The sequence below is a fragment of the Delphinapterus leucas genome, chromosome 1, assembly GCF_059928025.1.
Source record: "Delphinapterus leucas isolate spDelLeu-1000000601 "Yukka" chromosome 1, BTC_Dleu_Yukka2, whole genome shotgun sequence".
Taxonomy (NCBI): domain Eukaryota; kingdom Metazoa; phylum Chordata; class Mammalia; order Artiodactyla; family Monodontidae; genus Delphinapterus; species Delphinapterus leucas.
The window spans coordinates 181,768,169-181,779,984 of NC_143129.1; the positions used below are offsets into that span (position 1 = coordinate 181,768,169).

Here is an 11,816-nt window from a genome sequence, read left to right on the forward strand (position 1 = left end):
TGTGTCTGTGATGTTCACCATGTGTCTGGATCCCTGGCGCCTTAGAGCATCTGGCACATAGTTGGTGCCCAGTTAATATCTGTTACATGGATGAATGAATGTCTTTTCCATTTTTGAAGGTATGACCAATCTCTCATTCACTTGAGCAACCGAGAGTACCTACTGTATATGCAGAAAGAAGCAGCTAGGGTATATGGGGAGATGGTGGTGGAAAAGTAAACTGGGGGACTAAGGGCAGCTGACTGGGACTATAGAACAGGCTACAGAATAATTCATAAGGTGTCCGATACTCCAGACTCCCCAAAACTTATCAGCAAGTTTATCGGCAAGAAAAAGATGGTCAAAGGGAAAAAGGTTCAACTGTGGGAGGTCATGGGGATGGGGGCCCTTGGGCATGGCCCAACCTGCCTCTGAACCTCAGTCTACCTGCCTGGGGTTAGAAGGTGATGTCTGAGCACCCCTCCCCCCACCAGTTCTGACATAGTGGATTCAAGACCATTTCTGGCACTCCTGAGCAGGAAGGCTTTGTCCAGAGAGAAGCACACTGGTAGAAGAGAAGGGGCTGGCTCCACGCGGGGCTTTTGAAGAAACCCTACCTGAGCAGGAGGTGAGAATGTAGACGAGGGCGGCGATGCAGCTGCTACTGATGAAGGCCAGGAGCATGTCATTGTTGAAGGTTCTGCGAACCTCGTAATCAAAGAGGTCCGTCCCCCCATACAGAACCTGCACTTTGCTGAAGGAGGGAGGACACAGAGAGAGGAAAGACGGAGTGGATCAGAGATAGAGGAGGTCTGGGAGCCATCCACCTCACCAGTGTCTCTTTACCTTGGCTGTACATTATGATCACCTGGGGGACTTCCAAAACTCCTGATGTCCAGGCCATACTCTAGACAAATGAAATCGGAATGTCTGGGGTGGGACTGAATTATCAGTGAGGTTGAGGCCACTGCTCTACACAAATAATAATCAATTATGGCCAAATTCTACATCACCTTCCAATTCTCAATTATCCACAGCAAAATTCTAAATTCAAACCAGCTTCCAGATACTGTTTTACACCGCTAGTGTGCATTTAACAGCAGTTGTTCTTAATAAGAAAAACTTCACCGAGCCAGTCAAGTTGGGTTTTAAAATACAAACAGGAGTGAGATCTGCTTCTGGCCAAGATGGAGTAACAAGGTGAAATCTAGATTTACCTTCCCAGTGAAACTGGTGAAAACCATAAGAAAATACATGAGACATGAGATAACAAAGAATGGTGATCTCTGAGAGGTGAGAAACAAAATGGACCCTATGCTTACCCTGACTTACTGGCTTGAGAGAGTTTCCAGGCTTCACTGCAGCCTAATATATGGCTTAGTGACTTCTCAAAAGGGGCTGAAAGTTTTCCAAACTTGATGAAAACTATAAACCCACTGATTCAAGAGGCTCAAGCAATGGACCCCAAGCCCCCCAAAACCATGAATAAAACAACAACATTGCACATCATAATCAAATTGCTCAAAATCAGTGACCAAGACAAAATCTTAAAAGCAGCCTGAGGAAAAAGATGCATTCCACACAGAGGAACAAAAGTAAGGATAACAGCAGATTTCTCTTCAGAAGCAATGCAAGTGAGAAGACGATGGAGCAAGGTCCTTTACCAACTGGGGAAAAAGTCAACCCAGAATTCTATACCCAGAATTCTATATCTTGAAAAATGTATTTCAAAAACAAAGGCAAAATAAAGACTTTTTCAGTATACAAAAGCTGAAAGGGGGCTTCCCTGGTGGTCCAGTGGCTAAGAATCTGCCTGTCGATGCAGGGGACACAGGTTCGGGCCCTGGTCCTGGAAGATCCCACATGCCGTGGAGCAACTAAGCCCGTGCGCCACAACTACTGAGCCTGCACTCTAGAGCCCGGGAGCCACAACTACTGAGCCTGCACTCTAGAGTCCGGAAGCCACAACTACTGAGCCTGCATGCCACAACTACTGAAGCCTGCACACCTAGAGCCTGTGCTCTGCCACAAGAGAAGCCACCGCAATGAGAAGCCTGCGCACCGCAACGAAGAATAGCCCTCACTTGCCACAACTAGACAAAGCTCGCACACAGCAACTAAGACCCAACGCAGCCAAAAATAAATAAATTTTTTAAAAAGCTGAAAGAATTCATCTCCAGTACACCAGCACTACAAGAGATGTTAAAGGAAGTCCTTCAGGCAGAAGGAAAATGATTACAGATGGAAATATACATCTACACAAAGGAATAAAAAGGACTGGAAATGGTAACAACGTGAATAAATGTACAAAATTTTCTTATTCTTATGTAAATCTTTTTAAAAGATAACTGACTGTTTAAACAGAAATAATAATAATGTGGCATGGGGTTTATAACATATATGAAAATAAAATATATGACAACAATAGCATAAAGGCCAGGAAGAAGGAAATGGTGGTATACTATTCATATATAGTATACACTATACATGAAGTGGTTTAACATCATTTGAAGATACACTGATAATTCAAGGATGTATACTATAAACCTTAAAGCAACCACTAAACTAAATATTTAGAGCTAAAAAAACAACAAAGGAAATAAAATGGAATAATAAAAAATTCTCAGTCTAAAAGAAGGCAGAAGAGAGGAAAAAGGGAAATGAGAATATATGGGACAAAGAGAATAAAATAAAATAGTCTTAGGTCTAACCATATTAACAATGCATTAACTGTAAATGGTCTAAACACCCCAATTAAAAGGCAGAGACACTCAGATTAGATTTAAAAAAATCAAGACCCAGCTGCCTACAAGAAACTCACTTTAAATATAGACACAAATGGTTAAAAACAAAAGTGCAGAAAAAAATATACCACGCTGACATGAATCAAAAGAAAGCTGGAGTGGTTACATTAACAACAAATGAAATCAATTTCAGAGCAAAGAGTATTACTAGGGATAAAGAAAGTAATTTAAAAATGATAAAGGGCTCAGTTCATTAAAAGAATACAACAATACTACATGCTTTGGACCTAACAACAGAGCTTTAAAATACATGAAGCAAAAACTGATAGAAATGAAAAAAGAAATAGACAAACCTGCAATTATAGTTGAACATTTCAAAACCCCTTTTCTCAACGATTGCTAGAACAATTAGACAGAAGATCAGTAAGGATATAGAAGACTTGAACAACATAATCAACCAACTTGACTTAATTGACATTTATAGAATACCCCACCGAACAACAGCAAAATATACATTCTTTTCAAGTGCACAGGGAACATTTAGCAAGACAGACCATACTCTGGGCCATAAAACAAAACTCAATAAATTTAGAATAACTTAAGTCATACAAAGCATGTTCTCTGACCATGATAGAATTAAATTCAAAATGAGCAACAAAACACTATCTGGGAAATTCATAAATATTTGGAGACTAACACATTTTTAAATAATACAAGGGTCAAAGAAGAGATCAAAAGGGAAAATTGAAAGTATTCTGAATTGAATGAAAATGAAAGCATATGTCAAAAAGTGTGAGATGAGCTAAAACAATGCTCAAAGGTAATTCTATAGCAATAAACACCCATATTAGAAAAGGAGAAAGCTTTCAAATCAATGACCTCAGCTTCTACTGCAAGAAAGAACAAGAGGAAATTATATATAAAGTAGGTGTAAGAAAGGAAATAATGAAGATCAGAGCATAAATATATAAATATATAAATAAACAAACAGAAAGATACTAAAGAAAAATCAATGAAACCAAAAGCTAGTTCTTTGAGAAGATCAATAAGATTGATAAACTTCTAGCCAGACTGATCATGAAAAAAGGAGATAAAACACACATGAAAGAAGGGACATCACTACAGTTTTTATAAATATTCAAAGATAATAAGGGAATATTATGAATCACTTTGACATTTTAATGAAATGTCATTTGACAAGTTAATTTGACAATTTCAATGAAATGGACAAATTTCATGAAATATACTACCAAAGCTTGTGCAAGAATATAGCAATAACTTTAATAGCCCTATATGTGTACTTAAGAATTGAATTTGTAGTTAAAACCTTCCCATAAAGAAAACTCCAGATCCAGACAGTTTCATTGGTGAATTCTATCAAACGTTTAAGGAAGAATAATACCAGTTCTATACAAAATCTCCAGACAGCTGAAGAGAGGAGAATACTTTCCACCTCATTCTGTAAAACATTTTGATACCAAAATCAAACAGAGCTATTACAAGAAAACTACAGCCTAGTATCCGTCATGAACATATACCAATGAACAAAGAATACAAATAGAATCTAACACTATATAAAAAGGATACTAGATCATGACCAAGGGGGATTTACCCTAAGAATGCAAGGATGGCTTAAAATTAAAAACTCAATCAATGTAATTCACCATATTAAACTAAAAAAGAAATACTGTATGATCTCTCTCTAGATGCAGAAAAAACATTTGAGAAAACTGAATATTCCTTACTGATTAAAAAAAAAAAGACACCAACAAATTAGGAATAGAAGGGAACTTCCTTAACCTGACAAAGGACATGTACAAAAAGCCTACATAATTCGGTCAGGGATAATACAGGGTTCTCCATTCTCATCACTTATTCAACATTGTACTGGATGTTCTAGCCAGTGCATTCAGGCAAGAGAAAGAAATAAAAGGCATCCAAATTGGAAAGCAAGAAGTAAAACTGTCTTTATTAGCAAAAGACATAATTAACTATGTAGAAAATCAAATGTAATCTACCAAAAATCTTCTAGAACTTATAAGGGAGCTTAGCAAGGTTGCAGGACCCAAAGTCAATTATATTTCTATATGCTAGCAACTAACAACTGTCAAATGAAATTTAAAAAAAATACCATTTACAATAGCATAAGAATATGAAATAGGGATAAATCTGACAAAAGACATCATATACACCACATTCATTAGTCATAAGACTAATATTGTTAAGATGTCAGTTCCCCTCAAACTGATCTGTGTATTTGACATAATCATAATCAAGATCCCAGCAGACTTTTATTTGGAGAAATGGACAAGCTGATTCTAAAATTCATAGGGAAATGCAAAGGACCTAGAATAACTAAAACAACTTTGAAAAAGAACAACAAAGCTGGAAGACTAACACTTGGACAAGACATGGTATAAAGCCACCAGAATCAAGACAGTGTAATACTGGTGTGCAAATAAAAAGTATGGAACAGAGCAGAGCATCCAGAAACAGACTCACATATATACGGACAAAAGATTTTTGTCCAAGATGCAAAGGCAATTCAGTGAAGAAAGAATGATCTTTTCAACAAATGATGCTGGAACAACTGGATAGTCATATAACAATAATAAATAAATATTGGCACGTTACAATACATACAAAGTGTTTATAGTGTATGCCTCGCACCATATACAAAGATTAATTAAAAATGGAATATCACAGATCTAAATGTAAAACCAGTTTTAAAGGGATCAAAAGATCTAAATAGTCACCAGTGAAGATAAATGGATGTCAAATAAGCATGTGAACATCACTGGTAATTAGGGAAATTCAAATTCAAATTGCAATGATATATCATCACACACCTAGTAGAATGGCTAAAATTTTTTACACCGACCATACCAAGTGTTAGAGAGGTTGTGGAGGAACTGGAGTTCTTATACACTGGGTGGGAATGCAAAATGGTACAACCAATCTGGAAAACAGCTTGACAGTTTCTTAAAAAGTTAAACACCCCCCTACCATATGATCTAGTCATTTCACTCCTAGGTATTTATCTAAGACATATGAAAGCACTTGTTCACACAAAGGCTTGTTCATAGCAGCTCTATCTGCAACAGCCAAACCTGGAAACAACCCAAATACCCATAAACAGCTGAGTGGATGAACAAAAGATGGCATCTCCACACAATGGATACTACTCAGCATTTAAAAGGAATAAACCATCTACACATGCAACAACATGGATACAATTCAAAATAATTAGGCTGAGTGAAAGAGAGCAATCAAAAGTGTGCATGCTATATGATGCCATGTATATAAAACTCTAGAAAATGAAAATGAATATACAGTGATAAAAAACAGAAAGTGGTCCTGGGGTGGCAGTGGAAAGGCAAGGTGAGGCAGGATGGAGTGATTATCAAGGGGACATGAATAAACTTCTGGGGGTGACGGGTCTCTACATTATCTTGATTGTGGTGAAGGTTTCATGGTGTATACATGGGTCAAAACTAATCAAATTGGAAACTTTAAGTATATGCAACTGGTTGTATATCAATTATACCTCAATAAAGCTGTTTAAAAAACCAAACAGGACATTTAAAAACCAAGTAGAAAAGATCTTTGGATTATCTACTTTGTTGAACTAAATGGATTAATTGATCTTTCATTAGAGTAGAAAACTGAAAGTTCAATCAATTGTTTATTCATTCATTCATTTGTATAGCTTTTATAGAATGCCTTCTAGGTTCCAGGTCCTGTCTTAGTCACTGGCTATAAAAAGACATGGGCCCAAACTTTTACTCTCAAGTAGAAAGGAATAGCTCATGCAAGAACAATATTCTTGCCTAGAACTACTAAAAAGTCAGATAAAATTGAGAAATCATCTGTTTAATGACATTAGAGACTTCCTGAAGCAATGAGAACTAGAGGGCTAAGACTCCAGAAAGCAAAGAACCTACAAAAGGTAAGCTTCCCTTCTACAGCTGCATTTACCCTGAGGTATTTGCTGATTCTGAACACAGGCATGAGGCTAAAAATCTAGGCAGGGAGTCAGAAAAACTAGCAGAGCTTTGGGCAGAGACTTGAAGACCAGCATAGCATAAAGCCAGTTTCTTCCTCAGCACTTCTGCCAAATACTGGGGCCGTGTGGAGTATGAGGCTACAAAGCTAAGCAGAAAGGCTCTGAAAAACCAGAGTAGAGATATTTTTAGCAGTTTTGAGAGACAAAGATTAGGGTCTGAAACCTGTCAGGGGAAGGGGCTCTGCAGAATACTCCAGGCTCTCAGTTGAACATCTTAGAGAACCAAGGGCAAACTAGAGGTAAGCTGAGAATTTTCAGTATTGCAAACCTGCCTCGACTTCATGTAACTGCTGGCTATTTAAGGTGATCAGTCACAACTCCATCTGCCTAGTGGAGGGAAGGATAAACTTTCTCTGGAAGAAAAACTTTCTCTGGACCTCTATGTTTTTATATATAATGTTCATCACTCAGTAAAAATTACCAGGCATACTCACAGGCAGGACCACATGACCAAAAACCAAGTGAAAGAACAGACCACAGAAACAAATCCACAAGTTACCCATAATAACCTAATAACTTAAGACGCTTATGGTGTGTATAAGGGGCTCAGAACAGTGTGTGGCACACGGTAAGCACTCAATAAATGTTAGCTCTGATTATTACAGTAGTTGCTCAATAAAGGAACGAGGGTATTTCAGTCAGATTCATTCCTCCTGTGCTGGGGGATGACTTGTCAGGGCAGAGGACCAAGAGGCACTGGAGTTACTGCCCTGCAGGACTGACAGATGAGCTATCCAATGGTCTTTCCTGGTGGCGAGAGGCCCAGTTGTATTCTCAGACACACATCCCAAGGGCTGGAGGACGATCAAAGCACACACTGCCCAAAAGCTCTTTCATATCTCTTAGTTCGTCTCCTCCTAATGACTGCAGAAGGGTAGCAGGAGTCATCATCCCTGTTTTACCAGTATCAGAGGCCCAGAGAAGTGAAGTGACTTGCCCACTATCTCCCTGGATAGTAGAAGCAGAGAGGAACTCCTTATGCCCTGGTCAATACTCTTTCCAGAAAGCCTTCTAGCACCACCTCAGGAGAAAATCAATACCAAAGACCTCCAGGGCAGAAGTTCCTCCAAAGCTGTCATGTTCACTAAACCAACAGCACTGATCAGGAAAAGTGTCCTTTCATCTGTCAGAGTGATGATGAGGATGTATCTGGCTCCGCCCCTGATCTGAAAAGAAAGATCTCCTAGGGAAAAGGTTGCAGGTAAGGGGATCTGGGGTTTATGGGAAAAGAACCACCTGGAAACCAATTCCCTATGCTAATACAGCACTTTCCTGGTACAAACAAGGACAGGCCAGGCACACACCGGGTGCAGCTGGACTGCCTACCTAGTGGACTGCTTGGCCAGCATGGCCACATAGGTGACCACAAAGCTCTGAAACTTAGCCTGCTGCTCCTCCCAGCGATCATCCACCGAGTAGTAGTTGGGCAGGGGTGCTCCAAAGAGGATCTCGCTGCGCAGGAGGGAGCTCTTGAGGTTTTCTGCAGAGAGGCCTTCGTCCACATACCAGTAGAACTCCGGGTGAGTCATGGCCAGCTCTAGGGAGCCTGCAGGGGCAGAGGTCAAGGGGTCCAAGGAGCTCAGTGGGTCAGCTCCCAACAACCCTCCATCAGGGTCATCCTGCCCTCCTCAACGCCTCACCCCCTTTCTGAGGAAATGGAAAACTGTCCCAGCTTGGGCTACCTCCAACTGTCTCTAATAGAACGGATGGTTTAGAGAAATCACAGCTGTCCAAGGGGAGCAGCCCCCCAGATATGCTCAGGCGGCTCCCACTAAGTTTACACCTCCATTTCAGTTTGAACCTCACCTAATTCCAAGGCTCAGTCTCTGCAGTCCTGTAGCTCCTTCCCATCCCAGTCCCACCTCCACCTGCTTAGAACTCCGCCCATGTGCCCCTTAAAAGGCAAACCCAAGCCCCGCCTCCACAGCCAGCCTCTGGCCCCTCCCCATCCTTTCTCAAGTCCCATCCCTAACGTACTTCAAACTAATGCACCTTGATCTTCCTTCAACCCCAGCCTCTCTCCAGATGCCCAGTTCTCTGTAACCACACCCCACCTTCCCTCTAACCAACCTCACGCCCAAGCCCCACCCCAAGCCTAACTCTGGTCACAGCATAACTCCCAGTCTCCCTCAATCCAGGTGTGCACACAAACCTCCTTCCTTGCCTCCCTCAGATCCCATCTTACACCCAACCCCAACTCCCTGCCCTTCCTCAATGATAGCCCCCAGGCCTGCCCAGCACTCAGCTCCAGCCTGACTCCACCTCACAGCCAATTCCGACCCCATCCTCCGACCAGTCTGTAAAGTACTGAGTCAAGAATCAAGCCTTCCCTTAACCTCCAAGCCCCGCTCCCAGCCTCATTAACCACCCACTTCCCTTACAAGCCCCACCTACCCTCAGCCTCCACCCCTTACAAGCCCCGCCTCCAGCCTCCTTCAGACCTGGTCCCTACAGGCCCTGCCCCACCCACACCCAGGGCTGCTCACCCCGGATGTCGGCCAGGTCCTGGCCCATGCCATCATAGTAAATCTTGCCACCCCTCTCAGTGGGGAAGAAGTAGGTCATGAGCGAGCTGGGCGGGGAGCAGTAAGAGTAGGAGCCGAGCGGCAGGTCTTTCAGCACTTCATGGGGCTTCCAGCAGAACTCCCGGAAGCCCGGGTGGTCCATGATCTTGCGCTCAATCTCGTGGATTGTGACCAGCCGCTCACTCGTGAAAATGTTGCGCTCTGCGTCGCCGCGCGCCAGGAAAATCAGCTCGATGCGCCAGTGCGCGTGCGTCTGGGTGTTGGCGCTCACATAGGAGCGTGAATAGTCCCAACGCGAGGCGCCGCGGCGGGCACGGCTCTGATTGGCCGCAGCCGCCGTGGGGGGAGGGGCGCTGGGTTGGCGCCGCCCATTCCTGTCCGGCCCTTGGTTCACCTGGGCTTCACTCTGGTTGGCTGCCAGGCTCCCCAGGGGTGGAGTCGCTCGCCGAAGACGCCCGCTCCGATTGGCTGCTGGCTTCTGAGCAGTGGAGGTGTCCCACAGTCCTGAGCCATGCCGCAGCGCGGCAGGGGCCTGGTACGGGGCCCGGGCGGCCGGCCGCGAGCGATTTCCTGGATGTAGCTGCTGCAACTGCTCTGTGATGAGGCGTTGGAGCGTCTCAGAAGTGAAGTCGGCCAGGTCGCGCCGGTTGCGCCCCCAGGACCCAAACTGGGATTTGAGCGCCAGCGCGAGGGCGTCGAAACGCTGGGAGGCCTCATGGTTGCGGATCTCAAAGGCATTGTAGGAGATGTCAATGTCCAGCGGCGGGTAGTAGAGGAACATGAAGGCTGAAAGAGCCATGGGGATGCTGCAGCCGAGGAAGAGCACCAGCCCCGCACAGCACGGATTGGTGAAGGCCCAGCCCAGTGTATTCCAGAAGCCTGACGCTGGGGGCCGGGAGGGCAAGGTCCAGTGCCGCCAGCAACACTGCCCCCCTGCCCCAGCTTGGGGCCCCGGCTTCTGGGCCCTCCTAAAGGCCTCACCCGTTGCTTCCTCCTCCTCTTCCTGCGCCTCCTCTAGCCACACATCCTGCAGCAAGGGGTCATCCTCCGAGTCCATAGCCTACAGGAGAGGGAGAGGGTCAGCAGGCTGCAGAGAAGGAGAGGATGGTGCCCTGTAGCTGCAGTCGCCCACCCTGAGCGTTAACCCTGCCCACTCAAAACCAAGACAAATACTACAATGGAATTGCATCAAGCAGGCACTTAACTGAATTCAACCACATGTGTACAAAACAGAAAGAAAAATCCTATTATTTGCCCATCACATCTCCCAACTAGATCAGGGCTTTCAAGGTCACAGAAAAAGGAGAATCACAGCCCAGTTGCAAACAGAAGAGAAATTCCTCCCTGTGTAAGGGATATTCGAGGGGAATTTTGATGATGTATGATTTCCCAATTTTTGCTGCATCCTCTGATTTTAGAACTCAAAGCCAATGTGAGGTGTGACTTTGCTGCAATCACTTTTATTTAACGAGCAACTGTAGAGGCATCCAAAAGTATCAGGGTAGAAGGGAAAGAGCATGCTCTTCGGAGTCAGACCCTAGTTTGCATCCTGAACCTCAGTCTTCATCTGTAAAACAGAGGTGGCCATTCCTGCCTCACATGGCTGTGGGGCGTGTCAAGGGTGGAAGCACTTTCAGCCTGTGTAGTATATTATCTGTCACTTGAGCAGATTTCTTTGCTCCTCTCTGGGGACTATAATGTGCTCAGCCAGTGCCCATGCGGCTCTGCCAGGGCTAGATGCCTGTCATAGTTCTGCTCAAGAACTCTCAATAGCTCTCCACCCCCTCTTTGGGACACTGCAGCTGTGGCCACTGTTTGTCGGGCTCAGACCACTTAATATGCAGCTCCAGGGACGTCAAACCTTTAGGCACAGACAGGGGCTGGGCATCTGTCTCCCCAAGATGTGGGCACAAGCAGCAGGAGGGCCTGGCAGGAGAGGGCAGCCTGAGGACTCCAGCAGGGTGGTCCAAAGGCAAGAGGCCTTCCGGCATCCCCGGGCATGGCCTGTCCCCTTGTCCTGCCTGCCCTCTGTTTGGACGGAGAGAGACTCATTATCCAGTTAGAGGCCAGGCAGTGAGAAGGGGAAGCTAATTATGCCAGCGCTGGCTAATTAATGCTATCTTTCCTATTAACATTCTCTAGAATGCTCCATTTCAATTAGACTGTCTGTCCGGGAAGAGAGGGGGCTGCCCTCAGCCCAAAGAAAGTGAAGGAGAGAGGGCAAGGAGAAGGAGGGAAACAGAGACTGAGAGATGGGACATGGGAGAGATGCGAGACAGAGAAAGATGAAAACTGGAGAGGGACAGGAGAGTGGAGTTAGGGAATGGAAGAGGAGGGAGGGGGTGCCGAGGGTGGGTGGGAGAGGAAGACTTGAAAGGGAGAGAGGCCTGGAAGGGGCGGGAACTGCTTCTGTAATATTCGAGATTCCTATGGATGCAAACATTTAACTTCCCATTTCTGAGGCCCTAACACAAGCCAAGGGGATGGCTACCTGCACTGAGG

The 11,816-nt window shown here is 44.4% G+C and overlaps 1 protein-coding gene across 1 annotated transcript in view; it reads right to left on the bottom strand.

Annotated features, from left to right (window-relative positions):
• DISP3 (dispatched RND transporter family member 3) overlaps nucleotides 1–10,764 on the bottom strand; it is a 30,945-nt gene extending 20,181 nt beyond the window's left edge. Inside the window, exons 1-3 of the mRNA XM_089901273.1 lie at nucleotides 9,276–10,764; nucleotides 8,116–8,335; nucleotides 597–733 (exon numbers count right to left, since the gene is read on the bottom strand). Of these exons, the coding sequence (XP_089757399.1) occupies nucleotides 597–733; nucleotides 8,116–8,335; nucleotides 9,276–10,371 (1,453 nt within the window). The 5' untranslated portion in view covers nucleotides 10,372–10,764. The remainder of the gene's footprint in view (nucleotides 1–596; nucleotides 734–8,115; nucleotides 8,336–9,275) is intronic.
• Between the last annotated feature and the right edge of the window lie 1,052 nt (nucleotides 10,765–11,816).